The sequence below is a fragment of the Pimephales promelas genome, chromosome 19 (assembly GCF_988280905.1).
Source record: "Pimephales promelas chromosome 19, fPimPro1.hap1.1, whole genome shotgun sequence".
NCBI classification, from domain to species: domain Eukaryota; kingdom Metazoa; phylum Chordata; class Actinopteri; order Cypriniformes; family Leuciscidae; genus Pimephales; species Pimephales promelas.
In genome coordinates, this window is record NC_142787.1 from 14,587,198 (window position 1) to 14,605,714 (window position 18,517).

At 36.7% G+C, this 18,517-nt stretch overlaps 1 protein-coding gene across 16 annotated transcripts in view; it reads left to right on the forward strand.

The window, feature by feature from the left end:
- fnbp1b (formin binding protein 1b) overlaps positions 1 to 18,517 on the forward strand; it is an 81,353-nt gene that overhangs the window by 1,214 nt on the left and 61,622 nt on the right. For 3 of the 16 annotated variants that reach the window (XM_089123639.1, XM_089123638.1, XM_089123630.1), the window contains exon 1: positions 7,872 to 8,008. The exons of 1 other annotated variant lie outside the window; for it this stretch is intronic. In XM_089123639.1, coding sequence (XP_088979765.1) covers positions 7,961 to 8,008 — 48 coding nt within the window. In that variant the 5' untranslated portion in view covers positions 7,872 to 7,960. Of the gene's footprint in view, positions 1 to 7,866; positions 8,009 to 18,517 lie in introns of those variants that run through there. 12 more of the 16 variants (XM_089123635.1, XM_089123634.1, XM_089123643.1 and 9 more) reach the window with 10 other exon arrangements.

The window sequence follows — 18,517 nt, forward strand, 5'->3', positions numbered from 1 at the left end:
ATACTACATTGTAATAGTATGTGAAGTATACTGTATACTATTCTTTGGCTTTTGTCTGAGGGGGAAATATAACCCTTATATAGGCCAATACTTTAATCGGTTTCATAATAGCAAATTACACATAATTGCTGATTTACTGCTCATTAATTACTCTAGCTGATATATTTTAGTGTGTCGCAACTCACTATGGGTTTGTGATTGCTTTAGAGCCATTTATATGATGAAAAGCATTATACAAATATATTTGAGTTAAGTATTAGAGAAGGAGAAGAATAAAGATGTTTGTTCAGAGAGTCTGATTTCAAGGGATAATTTTTCATCCAAAAATGAACATTCTGTCATCATTTACTCACCTTCATGTTGCCATGTTGCAAATGCATACATTTAATACTATGGAAGTCAGTGGGTTTAATCAACTTTTTGGTTACCCATAATCTTCAAAATATTTTCTGTGTTCAGCAGAATAAAGAAACTCATACAGGTTTGGAACAACTTGAGACTAAGTAAATATTGAAATAATTTTCATTTTTGGGTGAACTATCGCTTTAATGCAGGTCAGGCTGGCCGATTGATCGCTGACTGAATCCTCAGTCTTTGTTTGTATTGATCAGCTTTTATAGACTGCATGACAGTGGCTCAGTGACCTGCACTGAGGGTGATGATGGGATTATTATATTTGTGCATTTTACTGTTCTTCTATTGTTATCCACAGCCACAGGATGACAGTCGGCTACAGCTGTTAGAAGGCTACAGCTAGACTGAGATGATTCTACAGTTGAAGGAATAACACACTCAGGTTGAGCACTACAGTGATTTTACTACAGATTAAGAGGGTGAAATGTGGCTCATTCAGTCAGATTTAGAGTCAGATGTATACATGATAATTTATAATTCAAATAAGTAAATATATCATTTGTGACTGTTCATCTATTCTAGATCCTGCATTTAAAACTTTTGTGCTTTGAACATGAAATATACGCTCTAAAAATGACGTGTTGGATTTACTTAAGATATATATGCACCATTTTTGCATCATACTTTTTAAGTAATCCCAATTTGGAATAACTTTTACTTAAAATTAACAAGAAAATCTTTGTTATATGTACTTAATTTTTTGACTTCACGCAACATTCTTTACTTAAAAATGTATGCGTCACGTTACATATGTATTTTTAAGTAAAGAATGTCACGTGATCTAAAATATTTAAGTTTATTTTATGTAAAATTATTCCAAATTGGGATTACTTAAAAAGTCTTCACATGTGTTTCACAAAATGGCTTAAAATTTTTGTCTGGATATATCACGTGGCTCATATACTGTAGTTACTTAAAATGATATGCCGATTTACTTAATTTTGATGCAATTATTGTAGTAGTTGTTGACATGCTTATGTTTTTTTCATTTTATTTATGCATACATTTAAGTGCACCTAGTAACTTATATTTTTGTGTTATACACACTATAAATGTTAAGTAAACGTTGAAAAGTTATGAATACTTATTTTTTTATGTTTGATCCAATTACTTTTATATTGGTTGTTCGGCCAACGAATCGTATTTTAGAGTGTAGCTGTGCATTGCCATTTACTATCTGACTAGTAGTGCATGACACACACACACACACACACACACTCACACGAGCCAAGTAACTGAGGAGGCCAATATCATGCGTCATGAACACAAGTTGCCGTCTGGCATGATGAGGATGCCCACTGGAACCAAACCAACACACACAAACAAACATGTGCCACTTTCTCTTAATCACACACAAACATTCTTTAAATAGATCTCTGTATTTTCTCCATTCAGCAAACTTAAACTAAACCTTCAGCAAACACATGATGACATTACTTAAAAATCAGCACAAATTTAAAACCATCGACATCCTTTTTGCTGGACAGAAAGAAGAGACTAGCTGAATACTGCTTTCACCATTTCTGCTGCTACATAAAGATAAGATAAAAATAGGAAGTGCATAAGTCTAAGATAACATCCTAACATACTATCTCTGCAGTTTATAGGAAGTGTGGTAAGGATTTACCCTATTAGTGACTTTATACACAAAAGATTTAATTACGAGATGGATCCTTGTTGTTCTTTCCCTGAAACACTCGATCTTTTACTGTGGTGTTACTTCTAAATTTTGGTTTGATATACATTGCTAGTTGTCAGGAAAAATGAACACAATTCCTCCTTTTGTTCTACAAAATATCCACTTTTTTAAAAAGTGTGATTTAAATTCCCTTTTCTCGAATGTTGTAAACATTGTTTTATTTTTCAGTAAATATCATATTCATAAATGGACATTTAATATATTTCTATGAGAGTTTGTGAACACATTTCATAGCTTCAAATGTTTTAAAAAAACTAAATGGGAAGTCTATTAACTTTGTTTCTCTATGTCAAAATATGACTGCTGTGTTATTGGATGGATGCTCAGCGAAAGCCTGATAAAATCTCATAATGAATGACTAAATTTTCCCTTTCCTGCTTGAATAAACACACGCGCACACATGGCTAATGAGATGTTGACTAGTTTCTAATTGTCTTTCATTTCCTTGTTTAAACAGGCGACAGGTCTCTTTAGCAGGTGAACCGCATTTAAAATTTCCCCCTCATTTCCTACATTCTCCCATTCTGTCTCATTTTTCCTCTATTTGTTTTTTCTTCTTTCGGCGTCAGACTGTGTGAGCGACTCCTGCTGGGCCTCAGCTCATTGTAGGAGAATCAGATCAAATGATTCATCCTTGCGGATCATTTAATCTGTGTGATTCAGAGGTTCATCCCTGCTGATTCACTAGGTTTGACTCTCGGAATCAGCGGGAAGTCCAATAATACAGGAGAGCAGTAAAAAAAACAAGTGGCACAAAGACAGCGAGGAATGCTGGAACGCGATTGGCTGCTCTAAAGAGGAACGCTGGAATGTCATTAGACCTCTCTTGCTTATTACAGCTGCAAAATGTCAATACATACCCTGTAATATCACTTATTAGCTTTTGTGTGTGGCATGTCTAGTTTTTCTTACCCAAAGCACCACAACCACAACAGCTTAACCAAACTAGTTCAGCAGCGACCACACAATTTATTTTATTTTTATTTTTTATCAGCATTCATTATTGTGCAGAATCCTAGTTTCACTTGCATTAAATCCAAATTTGGAGCATCAAAACGCAGACAAAGGTGACCGGTACATTTCAACATGAGCTTTCTGTATATTAATGTGAGTACGTGGACTGGAGTAAGCATATGTAAACTCTGTGTTTACACAGCTTTTTAAAAATGGCAGGTGGTGCGAACATGCCAAAAAGTGGGTTCTTCCAGCAATAGTTATAGGAACTACGAAAATGTCCCTTTTGATGAACTTCCAAAGGATGATTGGTCAGATGGCCAAGTCTGTTTTGATTTGTCAGAAACAAAATGCCCATTAATTCGAGCTTCTAATTGCGTCGAGTTAGGATGTACGACATCACTTCCTGTCATACCACTTCCTTCCGCTAACATGACTACTCACCAGAGAGAAATCATAAAATAGTACAGGGTACATATGCGTGTCAGCACAATGACGGGGAGTGACCTCACATGTTCAGGGGCCCAAGTGCATGACATTCAAACATGTTTTCAGTTTGGCTTCTTCTACTTAGTGTTCTCCTGAATGAATCACACATCACCATCCATGGGACTTCTTATCCTTGCAAGGATTTCACATAAAGAAAGATAAAAGCTGCACTTTTACTCTTCCTAATGTAAGCATTCTGACATGGAGAATGTACTCTGTGTGTGATTATTTTATTTACTAACTCGAAACTCTAATTAATGGGCAGTTTGTTTCTAACCAATCACAACAGACTTAGCTGTCTGACCAATCAGAGCAGAGAAGACCAATCACATCAGACTGGGCCATCTGACCAATCAGAGCAGAGAAGACCAATCACATCAGACTGGGCCATCTGACCAATCAGGGCAGAGTCGACCAATCACAACAGACTGGGCCATCTGACCAATCAGAGCAGAGTAGACCAATCACAACAGACTGGACCATCTGACCAATCAGAGCAGAGTAGACCAATCACAACAGACTGGACCATCTGACCAATCAGAGCATAGTAGACCAATCACAACAGACTGGGCCATCTGACCAATCAGAGCAGAGTAGACCAATCACAACAGACTGAACCATCTGACCAATCAGAGCAGAGTAGACCAATCATAACAGACTGGGCCATCTGACCAATCAGAGCAGAGTAGACCAATCCCAACAGACTGGACCATCTGACCAATCAGAGCAGAGAAGACCAATCACATCAGACTGGGCCATCTGACCAATCAGAGCGGAGTAGACCAATCACATCAGACTGGGCCATCTGACCAATCAGAGCAGAGTAGACCAATCACAACAGACTGGACCATCTGACCAATCAGAGCAGAGCAGGATCTCAGAAAGGAGGAGTTTAGAGTGACTGAATCTTCTAATTAACTATTTTTAAGACTCAGAGGAACGAGGTGATGCTGCAGTGTATATTATGAGAAAATGAAAGGGTTTTTTGACCCTGGATGCATGCAAACCCGTATAAGCCTCCAAAACAAAATCAGTGAACTTTAAAATAGCATAATAGGGGCAGTTTAACAAAGGTTAATAAATAAATATAAAAAAAAAACATTGTTCATTGTTAGTTAATTTTAATAATGCATTAATAAATTAGATCTTATTGTAAAGTGTTACTGTAATGTTTCACTGTAAAATAAATAAAAAACTATTATTGAAGGAAAAAAATAATAATTTTAAGGTACACCATAAATTATGCACTGTGCCTTTAAAACACTTCTCCCTACTTTTACACTTGAGTGTGTCGTCCTGCCGTGGCTCTATAATGAAGAAAGCTTCTACTGTATCTCCATCCTTCTTTACGGTGCCTGCGGGTGTCGTGGATGTGTGTGTATATGGAGTGTAAGTCCTCAATCTCGTCAGTGTATGGTGAATGATTAGCGTGCGGTTAAATCCAGCGAGGGGGAAGGGCTCGACGTGTGAGAAGCAGGAATGTTAAAAGGGATGATAGATAGATATGTTGGATGTGAAGATGCTGTGTGTGGGTGTGTGTGTGTGTGTGTGTGAGAGTGCGTGCTTCGTCTCTGCGGGGGTATTAAAGCTACGGTGGAAGGTGAACGCCGGTGCAGTCATGCTTTAGCAATGACATCATAGCAAATAATCACACACAGTTCATTCTCCGTGTCAGAATGCTTACATTAGGGAGTGAAAGTGCAGCTTTTATCTTTCTTAATGTGAAATGCTTGCAAAGATAAGAAGTTTCATGGATGGTGATGTGTGATTCATTCAGGAGGACACTTACTATAAGTCAAACTGATCATTTTCAGATTATTTTTAATTTATTTTTTCATTGACTTTGATGATATGCACTTGTGGCCCCTGTACATGTGAGGCCCCGTCACTGTGCTGACACGCATAGACCCTGAACTATTTTATGACTTCTCTCCGGTGAGTAGTCATGTTAGCGGAAGGAAGTGGTATGACAGGAAGTGATGTCGTACATCCTCATGGGAGGCAGTGTTGCACTGAATTTACGAAAATCTGCCTTAGTTTCACCTATTGTGAAGTTGTAAGGGGCCCTGAATGACTCACAGTCAATTGCAACAGAGGAGGGTTTAACTGTCTGACTCTTTGAATGCTGTATTAAAGGTTCAGCATTTCCTCTGTGAGCCACACTGCTAAAGAATGTTGTGCTGCTGACTAACAATACACCTCGAACAACACATAATGACTGTTTTTGTCTCTTTTTGGAACTGTAAACATGAATCATGTGTAGTCCTTATGGCACCAATTGATGACATCATCTCCGATACAGTGGCACTTTCTAATGACATCACCCGTTTGGAATGCTTGTCTGTCTGTGTCATCTATCTATCTATCTATCTATCTATCTATCTATCTATCTATCTATCTATCTATCTATCTATCTATCTATCTATCTATCTATCTATCTATCTATCTATCTATCTATCTATCTATCTATCTATCTATCTATCTATCTATCTATCTATCTATCTATCTATCTATCTATCTATCTATCTGTGCATACATGCGTAATGCATTTTCAAGTATAGCGAGTTGTGTAATCAGATTACTTTTTCAAGTAACAAATAAAGTAACGGATTACTTTTATATTTAAAATATCTGTTACTTTTTCAAATAAGTAACGCAAGTTAACTTGTTTTCCTTTCTACTGATTGACAGCTCTCCTGTCCCCATGTTGAGAGAAATCGTAAGTGCAGAGGTGTTGTGTGCGGTGTGTGTGAACAAGATGGTTATTGTAGTTCTAATCTAGAGTAAATTTGAACATACTTTTATTCATCTCACTTGCATAAAAAAATCAGTACCTCAAAAGGAATAAAAAGAGTGAAATGCAAACTCAGAATATTACGCACACCTGCAATAATGACATTTTAAATTAAAATTACACAAATATTTATATACTTTATGTATTTAGACTTACTTTATTAAATAATGTCTTTGCTTTTGACCGTAAACCATACTAATTAGCCCAAAATAAGCAGAGTAAACGTCACATTAAATTTAGTTTTTTTATTTCTAAATTAAGATTGTGAAACCTTCTTTCCTACGTCCTTCATTTTCTTCAGTCTCCAGGCTTTTTCGTTTCACTTTTTGGTGTGAAAGGGCTTTTACATTAGCCAAAATTATCATTTTTGTTTGTTGTTTTGTTATTAAAAAATCAAACAAGCAAGCCCAGCTCAGATGAGAAAAAAGTAATGCAAAAGAACTTTCCATTAAAAGTAACTAAATAACACAATAAGTTACTTTTTTAGGCAGTAACGGAATATTTGTAATGGATTACTTATTTTTCAAAAGGATTTTTCCCCAAGACTATTTGTGAATGTATTTTGTGTGATGAATTCACAGGTTTTAGGTTGCACTGGATCATTTTAGTTCAAATCTCAGAAACCAACCAAGTATGCTTCAGTTTTGAGAACCAGTTCTTGACTAAGAAAACAAGAGCTTTCCAGAGGAGAGTGAATGTGCCCCCTCCGCCTGGGACGCTCACAAATACATCCATTCAGAGAGGAAGTCAAGTGTGGCTAAACATGTGATTGTTTCAGAGACACACACACACAGAGAGAGAGAGAGAAGCATATTTCATAACTGTTGCACATTTGAGAGGCTCCCTGCCTGCGAAACAGAGTGATGAGCCACATTTTTGGCAGATCAAATCTATAACAAAATACCTATAATTTATATCTGCTACATCATATTTTTTTTGGTTTTCCTGTGCAAAAACGGTGTGAAGATGATAAGTGGTTTTGGTTAGTTGCTAGGGTGTTGCTATTAAGGTGTTCAAAGTGAATTTAGTGCAGAGTTGTGGTTGCCATGATGTGTTTGCTAAGGTGTTCTGAGTGATTTTTAGCCTAGACCTATGGTTGTCAAGGCGTTGCTATGCAGTTGCCATAGTGTTCTGTTTGATGATCATAGGGAAGTTAATTGAAATAAAACAAAAATATAAATATTAGATGAAAAATGCTGCCTTTAAAAGGCTACGTCAGATCGTAATCATATCAAAGTAGTAATTGAAAGGTTGTGTACAATGTGAAAGACCTAAATCTCTGTTCTGCTCTGAAACAGGAAACAAAACAAAGAAAAGCATTTATGACATAACCGATAACCTTTACTGCAACCTTTACGGCTTTCACTTCCATGTAAATGTCCATAAGTGTGAGAATAAGGCAAGGTGGACGCTCACACAAACACTCATATACTCACAAACAAACAAACACACACACACACACACACACACACACACACACACACACACACACACACACACATCTGTCATAGTCAGATTTGGACACACTGATCGGACGTCTCAGCTGTCCTGCTCGGGTGTGGCTACTGTAATACCAAAGGCAATCAGCCTGTTGAACATTTTGGGAAGTCATGGACACTATTAAAGTGGAGACGCTGATAAAAGTCCAGCAGTTACGGGTGAGTTAGGTTGGAGTAGAGTGTGTGTGTGGTTGGAGCGCTACGCTTTGATATGTTGAGTTATACTGTCATATCTAGTAAAGGCATGTTGTCTAGTACTGGTTAAACGGACTGATTGAAGCATGGTTATGGCTTATAGTTTAGAATTATTTGAAAAACAAAAAAAAAATGATATGAGTTTAAATTGTTTATACCTTTTGAGATTTAAAGGTGACTCTCTCTCTCTCTCTCTCTCTCTCTCTCTATGTCTTTCTCTCTCTCTCTCTCAGTATTTTTTTCTGATTAGGAAAACCGATTTGAAAACAGTATTATTTTTGCGATTCACTTTGGTGACGCTAATGACAAAGAAATTATTATCTTTAAACACACTGGATTCCCCCCCAGCCCCCCCCCCCCCCCCCCCGTTTTATTAAACTTACAAAAAGTTTGGTTATTTACAACTTAAACCATTACTTTTTTACAGTGTAAGTGTTTAAAATAGTTAGAAGTAGGGATGCACTGATTAAAATTTTGGATAATGCATATGATTATTTTAATATTCTGAGAGAGCATAACACGCTTAAACTAATTTGAATCAATGTTCTGATGCATAATGTGAAATCTTAAATCTTTGACATAAAGTCAGCACTACATGACAACAAAAGTAATCTAAAATCTACAAATAGGCAACATCCATAATTAAATATTCAATGTCCCTGATAGCCGATGTGGTAGATATCATGTATGCCTATAAGTGAAAGTGATTCCTAAGTGAAAGTGTGTTGCAGATAAGCAGGAATGCAAGCATAGAGTGCATTGGCCTACTTGGTGTGTGCTTTCTCTGCTATTGTGTGTGTGCGAGTGTGAAATATGAAGAAAGTGAGAAAGGTTTGGTGTAGCGATCAAGTTGTTTAACTAGCCACATGCTTGCAGACCAATGAAACGCATGGCCAGACTTGCATGACGATGTGGAGGTTAAATTTGTCCCGTATGGTGGACGTTTGCTTCATCTGGATGTTTAGTTTCCGCTGAGGCCAGACGATTGTTGCTGAAGACGAAAGATAAAAGATTTCATGCTGCTTAATACGACCTGCAAATAGACTGAGACTGGGACAGGCCTTCCCCTTCCATAAAAAAAACACACACACTCCAGAGCCCAACCCAACCCAGACCACCGGCCTTTTGGAATGACAAGCAATCACACACACACACACACTCTCTGTCCTGCTGCTGGGGTCGCTCTCTGCCCTGTAACTGGAGCCAACATGTTTCCTGCTGCATGTGTGTGAATGTCTTGTGTGTGTGTGTGTGTGTGTGGACATGTGTCTAGGTCACACAAAGACAGCTTAAAAACAGTGTATGTATGTTTTTTATAACAGAACAGGACATGTAAAAGTGGGAAATAATTCAACGCGTTCCCATAATGCATTGTGGAACTGTGCGAGGGCATGAGAGAAATGTGCACCTGATCAGAGAAACACACACGCTGTGCTGTGGGGATGTTTTGCCTCATCTGTATGAAACTTGAGACTTTTAGAGATTGAGATTTTTCATTTAAAGAGATAGTTGTTCACCCAAAAATGCAAATTCTAAAGTATAATTTTTCTAAAACCACCTGACTTTATTTCTTCAGTGGAACATGAGGGGATTTTTCCTAAATGCTCCCCTAAAGTTTAGATTAAGATTTAATGAATTTATGTGCTGTCGTCATTTTGTATTATGCTAATAATTTTTTATATTTCTATTTAGATTTACTTTTATTTCAGGTTTAGTTTGTTATTTTAGTACTTCAACTAATATTTAATGTTTATATTTTGTTTTAATTCATCTTTATTTATGGAATAGTTTTAGTTAGTTATAACAGATACAATAAAAGTGAATGGGGACTGGGTCTGTCTGGCTCCAAAATTGACATAAAAGCACCATAGAAATTTTACAAAAGTAGTATGTATGACTCAAATTGAAATATATGTTGAAGCCAAGCCACACAATAACTTTTATAGGAGGAACATACAGAAATCTAAGACTCTAGCTGCATGGCTGGAAATCTATTTTGAGATTATGATCAAATGTGCATCAAGACATGTAATTTATTCTTTTTATTTATTTATTTATTTTTATTAACATTGCTGTCAAACCCAGAATGGCACATTTGAGTTATGTGTTGTACTTTTATATTGTGCTCGTTTCCCCCCCCAATTTTTTAATTTTTAATTTGTGGAGTCGGCAGTGCCAGCCCCCATCCTTTTTCATAGAATCTTTTGTGTTGTTCTATGGAAGAAACAAAAGTAATGCAGTTTTTAAAACACAATAAGGTAAGTAAATAATTAATGAGGTGATTTTTTTTTTGTTGGAAACTGTTCCTTTAAAGTTTTAGCTGTTATAAATATCGCAATACTGTGAAATATCCCCCCTACTGCTAAATTATTAATGCTCTTTTGTTTTTGTTTAGGAACATATTTGTTTGTGGGACTTTTTGTCAGGACATTTTAGACTCCCGACTTCCTTAAACATAAGTGTGCGTTGCAGAGGCTATTTACCTGTAGAAATGACCTTTATTTTGGCACCTCAAATGTGTGTGTGTGTGTGTGTGTGACAGATGAGACAAATTACCGTATTTGACATCTGAATGCCACATGCCGTCGCAAGGCCTCTAATAAAACCTGGACTGAGTGACTCCTGTAGATAATGTGTGTTTTACACTTAAATGCATGACTGTAAGTTATCGCTTCTCTGGAATGTGCACGATTTGTCAGTTTTCAGAGATCTTTTTTTATTGTCAATAAATCTTAACATTTGAAATGGGACAAAATGTAAATTCCTGAGGGAAATAGCCACACCTGATTTGTGAATGAATTGTTCTTTCGATTTGAATCATTTCAATGATTCAGTTGATTCAGTTCTGAATGATTCACAAATCATTCTTTTAAGGCTCTGTTGAGGTCTGCGGAAATAAATGTTTACTTCTTCCTTAAAAATAGTCTTGGTATTCAGCCACCAGAATGTCTCACAGTGCTTGATCTTTCCTCTCTCTCTGTGTGTGTGTGTGTGTGTACAAATACCATTTGCGTAACAGATTTTGAAGCGCCGTTATCAGCGGTGTGGTGTGCATGTATCAATTTGGTGTTTCCTTCTTCCTTCGCTGTTGCATAGCAACCCTTGAGGTTGCTAAATAAATATTTGTGTGCGGTGTGAGCGCTGCTCCTAATAAATGCAAAGGTGAGAAAAAATACATCACCGTTTCGAATTTAGGAAAGTATCTTGAACTCTACAATCAATGTTTCAAAAAGTGTTTGCTCATGCAAAAAATGAGTTAATATGAAAACTGAACTGAGATCAGTTATGCAAATTTATAATCAGAGCTGTTGCACTCACAAAAAGTACCATGTCATCACCATGTTTTAAAAAAAAAGTATATTCCATGGTAATAATAGCCTACTGCGGCTATTATATATAAGATTTTATTTTAAAGAAATTAATACTTTTATTAGCAAGGACGCCTTAACTTGATCAAAAGTGACAGTAATCTCTTGTCCTGTTGCTTGGCTGCCAGAATTAAAATAGACTTTAGCTGTGGGCAAAATTGTGCATTATTTCATAAAGTATATTGTACAACATTGACACATGGCCGCATTATGTTGCACTCAAGTGGCATCCAGTTTCCATCTGGAAAATAAATACTGAGTCAAAAAAGATGCATAAAGTCCATTGCATTATGGGATACTGCATTCCATGCAGTTTGCCTTATTGTTTACTGCACACTTTATATATTCATGAACCATTCCACTTGGCTATTCAATACGGACTTGCATGCATACTGAACATTTGCATACTGTGCTCACCTTACATAGTGTGTAAGTAGTATGTTATTTTTTTGTAAGGGTTGCCATTGCACTAAAAGTCAAGGTATGACATATGCACACGTGCACATTTCCACATTTTTGACTTTTGTCCATTTTTTAGGAGAAAAACTTCTCGTTTCTCAGTTCCGTGTTTGTCCTTGTTGTGGACTCAATGACTTCCTCTTTCAGAACGTGGCATTTCTTCCATCTTGCCGTCGTCCAATCTTAAAGCGTTTCGCCACTTTGGAAACTGTGCCAGTCATGGCCATGGCAACCATGCTTGTTTTTGCAGTGCCAAGAAAAACAGCGCTAGTAACAATTTTAGTCATGCTTAACTGACACAAAACATGCTATTTAGATAACTGTGCAGTCTGAAAAATATGGAAATATTGTTGCACCTCTTTATAAGTTTAGTCAGTGTGGATTTCAATATTCAGAATGATTCTTTATGGTTTATTCTTGATTTTGCAGCCAAGGTGGAGATTTTGTATTTTTTCTGTGTCGTTTTGAAAGAGGAAGTGAGAGGCCGAAACAAGAAGTAGTTACAAGCACCCATTTCAATGCTTTAGACACAGAGTGAAGACAAGAACAAGACAAGAACTAGAACACAAGTGGTTTATGGGCTTTTGGCCTTAATGTGATGTAGATTTACAGGCAAACGTGAGAACTGTTCGTCGACCAAGAAAAAATTACCATGGTAGCCATACTGTAGTTTTTGCCAGTGAAACTGTGGTAAGTGCTAACCATCGTTGTCATCAAAGAAAAAAGAAATGAAAATGACTTCAAGTTTCAATACAGGAATGTCACGTAACGTTACATTCACCTCAGGAAAGCCATTTAATGACCATGTTAGTTAGCTAGAAAAATGAGTATTTTGCTAAACGCATGCACTATATTACCTATTTATTATATTTTTATTCGCATCATTAAAAACACACAATATATTAATTTGATTGGTTAATTTGAACCTTTGTAGGACTTTCTGTTTGTTTACAGCAATAGTTAGAGTATAGAGTTATAGTTTTTTCCTTGTGAAAAATGATCAAGTTACTGTATACTGTACCTAATATTTATTCAAATTAATCAATATTTATTAAGATCGAAATCAAATCGAAATTTGTCAAGCACTAATAATAAACCGTCATTGTACCATAAACACTGTAAAAGGTTGTTGAAACTAAACTTAATGAAATTCTGTTTAGTTACCAAATCTTTTGTCAATTACAAATACACTTTTAGTCAAGGTTTCTTTAATACAACGCCCTAGTAATTGAGCTTTCTAGGTTGTTTTGGCAACAATGTTTACCATGATGCATCTTTTTGAGTCTCGTACTCAGTCACTGCAGTGTGTGTGGGGTTAATAGGGTTGCCAGATGTTGGTTGTCTGATGACGAGCGAGTGGATGGATGGATGGATGGAGGTTTATTGATTTGGCTCTGTTAATTCAGCACAGTGAAAGACCATTGAATTTCCCTTCACTAAAAGCAGCTGAACAATAGATTACCTCACCCTACAGGCCTTTCTTCCTTCGGTCTGTCTTATCCCGCTTCCTTCTGTTTTCTCTTTTCATCTTTGTCATTCTACAGTAAATAGTACTTTAGTAGATAAAACTCTAAGGAAGTAGATATAAAAAGCCCAGACTCATTACTGAATAAAAGTATTCATTTCTTAAAAAAATCATTTCTGACCCCAAAATTTTTGATTGGTAATGTAAGTGGATTAGATTAAATGACAAGCGTTGCATCAATTAGAATTGTTGAAATGAATACATTAATTTATAAATACCCCTTTGTTTAATTAAAAGTTTCAACAGTTCCTGTTGAGCAGGACACAAACAGCGCCCTCTCTGGTCTGGGTGATAAGTGTTTTTTGTTTTTTTTTAACAGTGACATCTTCCATTCAGCATTGAAAAGGATGCATTGCTGTTCTCTTAATGCATACTTGTTTTAAAATCTGATTACTATCTATATATATCCTGAGCGGAAGAGGAGTTTATTTCCCTCCTTCAGTATCTAAGTGCTTGTGATAATCTGAATATCGCGTGTGTGTGCTTGTGCACGTCTAATTTTAGTTTTTCACTCTCACCTCTTCAGGTCTGTGAGCTGAATCCTTGGATTACCATCCAACCTTTAATCTTAAAGCATTTATGCCTAAACTTCAGTCTACGCCACGGTCATTGCTATCAAATGAATGTTGGTGTGTGTGCTTCAGGTGTGTGTGTGTGTATGTGTGTGTGAGTGTGTTTTAGGTTGGAGAGCTGAGAAGAAGCTGAGAAGGCTTCTCTTCTTACATCACACTGAACATAAGCAATGCACTGAACATCACACTGAACAGACAGCAAGGAGTGTGTGTGAAATGAATGTGAATAATCATTTGTTAGTTTGTCATCATGCCAGAGTGCAATTTGAGCCGCAAAATCTGTGCATCAATTTAAACTCTTTAATTGACTTTAGGGTCAGTTCTTGTCATGTTGATTTTATTAACTTTTTCTCAACACATGTTCATGGTCTTATTGTGTGCGATCCGTTACTTATAGTGTGTCCAAAGAAACAAACCATTGTATAAGGAGTAATTGTAGTTTTTTTTAAATGTAGTTTTGATTTGTATTTTATTTTAAATTAGTCTTTTCAATTCAGTTTAGATTTTGTTTAGTCCCCCCCCCCCCCTTAGAGTTATATGTATGTTATACATGCAAATACTATGTAGTTTTTCTGTTACCATTTTAGCCAACGTTAATCCACTAACTGATTTTAAAATATTTATTTGGGGTTCATTTCCCACAGTGATATTTTAATTTTCTAATGCAAGTGGGTTGTAAAGGTTAAAAGTTTTATAATACATCAATATCTAAATATAAAATAAACATTCATTTTAGAGTCATGAAAATGTTAGTTTAGTTTATTCTAATTACTTTTTTATTTTAAGGGGTCAAATAATGCCATTTTTGTACAAGTTAATATGAATGTTTAGGGTCTAAATGAAAACTTTGTAATATACTTTTATTCAAAATTCTCATTAGTATTGTAAGAAAACACAAATTTTACCTGGTCAAAAACATCTCCGTTCTCAGCACGCCGTTTCAGTGCATGTGCCTTTAAATGATAATGAGCTTCGCTCACCCCGCCCCTCTGTTCTGTGGGCGTTTCGACACAACGCACGTGGAGTGTTGCCTTGACAACAGTTGAGGGTATATTTTGGAGAAAGAATGTCAGCGGGAGTCTCTGAGGACATATCTGTGCAACCGTATCAGTTTGAATTGGAGTCGCACCCGGAACAAGATGAGGCCGCAAAGAATTTTGACAAATAAGGCTCGAACAGGAATGGTTGGTAAACGTAATGTCACTTTGATCTATCTTTGTGTACTGGCAGGGTAGAGAAGTGAGATAAATAGTTGGTACCGATTCTTTTCAAAACATGAAAGCATTGACGTTAATCGTGGGGAACATTCCCTTCGAAAACAAAACTCAGCTACTGTGTCTTCAGCGTTTCGGATTTAAGAACATCAAAATGACGTCATTACACCCAAGAACAGAACATCACAGTCGCTTAGACGCCATTCTACTCCAGGGTATCAACAATGACGGACTATGATGACAGCTCGCTCGCTCAGGGTCTGTGTTGACTTAATGCTGTCAATCAACAATCGTGGGAGGGGCGTCTGCCCATGTGACGACACGGTGGAACGGCTCGATTTGAGACGGGAAAACATAAAAGGAAATTAAAACAAAAACACTGGATGGATTTTTATCATTATATGATGGTTGTGTACAGGCACTGCCAACACACATTTCAGTACCATAAACTTGTAAAAGTGCATTAGATGACCTCTTTAAGATAAGGAAAATGATTTCATTTAGTTTTAATTTTAGTTTTCGTTAACAATAATATCACTGGTTTGTGCTATCATAATCTTTCATCACTAACTTGCTCCGCCACTGAAACGAATTTCCTTTTCCACTGACATCATCGAGGCCTCTAAAGTTTAAGCCCCTCCCCTCAAACTGCCTTTTCATATAAAAACACTTTCTACCATCCAATCAATTCTCAAACAAATCCTCATTGAATATCTTTGAATTCTGTCTCCTTACGAAGGGAAAATGAGTTTCAAACGTTGACTTCAAAAGCTTCACCTTGCAATAGTTGAGAACACATGTAGGAAGTTTAAAAGTGCCCGTGTATTTGGCACATGGAGCTGTGTGTGTGTGTGTGTGTGTGTCTGGGTGAGTGTGTATCAGATTTCCGCTGGCACACATACCTCACATAACCAGTATAGTTTTCCCTCTCACTCTTTCACACACACACATGCTTGCTGTGTTTTCACTGTTAAAGAAACACACATAAATGTTCGCTATTCTCGAACAGCTGTTTGTGTGTTTGTAATTCCTGAACGCTGTGCAAACTCCTGTAAAAATATATTTTCAGAGGCAACCCTGAAGACGACAGGACAGATACCAGCTCGCTGCACGCTGTCAGAGCAAATCATGAAGTCTAGACATTTCTAGTCTTGCCAAGCCAGACTTTTAAGTGTCAAAGTAAAGTCTGGGCCAATTTGATGAAGCCAAGAACTGCCTGCTTACACACAGGAAGACACTGTCTGTACAATTTATCAACATGTTAAATGACCAACCACTGGAGTTTTTTGGGGGGGTTTATGTACATTACCGATCAAAAGTTTGGAATAATTATGTTTTTGTCTCTTATGCTCACCAGGCCGGCATTTGTTTGATCAAAAATACCCTAAAACTGTAATATTGTGAAAAATTATTCCAATTTTTACATGGCTTTTCTATTGCAATATATTGCTGTGATCAAAGCTGAATTTTGAGCATCATTCCTCCAGTCTTCAGTGTCACATGATCCTTCAGAAATCATACTAATATGATGATTTGCTGCTCAAGAAACATCTCTGATTATCATCAATGTTGAAAATAGTTGTACTCAGCAATATTTTTGTGCAAACCGTGATACACTACCATTCAAAAGTTTGGGGTAATAAAAAAACAACAACAGAAGAAATTAATTCTTCTTTAGTAAAGACGCATTAAATTGATCAAAGCTGACTGTAAAGACATTTATAATGTTACAAAAAAAACTAAAAAGAACTTTATATTTGACACAAACAATGTGTCAAAAAAGAAAGAACCATTATTAATAATTATATACATACACCAATAATATTTGAGCACCAAATTAGCATATTTCTGAAGGATCTGAAGGGCCAATATTTCACAATTTTACAGTTTTTACTGTATTTTTTTTTTTTTGGCAGCCTCCATGTGAGATTCCTATGAAAAAACCTTAATTATTCCAAACTTTGACTGGTGGTGTATGAAGTCACACCACATCTTCTTAGTTTCATTTCTGAGTTTCACTACCTGTGAAAATCTCAGTTTTAAGATCCTCAGAGATGAAGTCAGAACACAGCTTATGTAATGTAATAAAACAGGATAATTTGACCGGAGAACAAAATGGATGAAAGCCGTAAATGCAACAGTTTACCTAAACAATGAGTGATGTGTGTTAGAGTTGCCCAAATCAGCCTGAGGATTGTGTGCATGTGTGTGGATGAAAGTGTATTGCTGATGCAACTTCTTAGTGTTTGTGTGTTTCTTCGAGCTGGTAATCGGCTTAATAACAAAAACGGCATCAAGCAAAGTTCACTGCGTTACTTAATCTCCCAGTGCCTGATGGGTAATCGCGCACATTCCACATTGGATCAGAGCTGAAACTCATTTCTTTCACTTCTTGTCAACTTATTTGATGATTTGTTTATCTGTCCTTCATAGAGAAGCGTAATTATTAATCTCCTATTTCTTAGTTTCTCGTAATATTTTCTCATTCTTTACTTTTGGCTGTATTTGCGCATTTGGCTCATGATGATGCATGAAGAGCTGTTTGATTTCTTGAACAAACGGCAGTCGATGGGTTCGCTCCGCTGGTTCATGGAAGAACCAGAGCCAGGCCCGACCCCTCTTCCTCTCACCCGGCTCCTGGAGATAAAGATGATCAGCAATGTGAGTAGTCATAGCGCCTGCATCCCTCAGTGACTAGACCTTATATGGATTTATAGTATATAACCAATTTAGTTTTTGTCAAGTCAAGTCAATGGAGTTGGACAATAACTGTGATAAAACCTGTTGGAAAGCATCTTTTGCAGCGATTTTTGTGTGAGCATTTTATCAGTGAACACCCCAGACCACTCGGTGAGTTTCACGTCTTTGTAAACTAAAGTTTAATGTGTTTTAAGGATTGTTCCAGTGCACTTATGAAACCATTGTGGGGGTGCGGGGGTGCAACCACAGAAACTGAACATTTTCAGGCCAGCAGCATGTGTCCAAATTTCAATCTTATCTGTTCTATTTCATTAGAAACAATCTAAAAACAGGGCTTTAATTGTAAAATACCGAATTTGTCCTTTAAGATATTTTTGATTTAGTCCGAGAGCTTTCTGTCCCTCCATTGAAAATGTATGTACGGTATACTGTCCTTGTCCAGAAAGGAAATAAAGACATCATCAAAGTAGTCCATGTGACATCAGTGGGTTAGTTACAATGTTTTGAAGCATCAAAAATACATTTTTGTCTTTATTCAGCATTGTGTTGTCTTCTGGTTCTGTTGTGGATCCGCGTTCAGTGACGCTGGTGACGCTGCTGACGTGTAGAGACAATAGAGTTTATATTTTTACAGT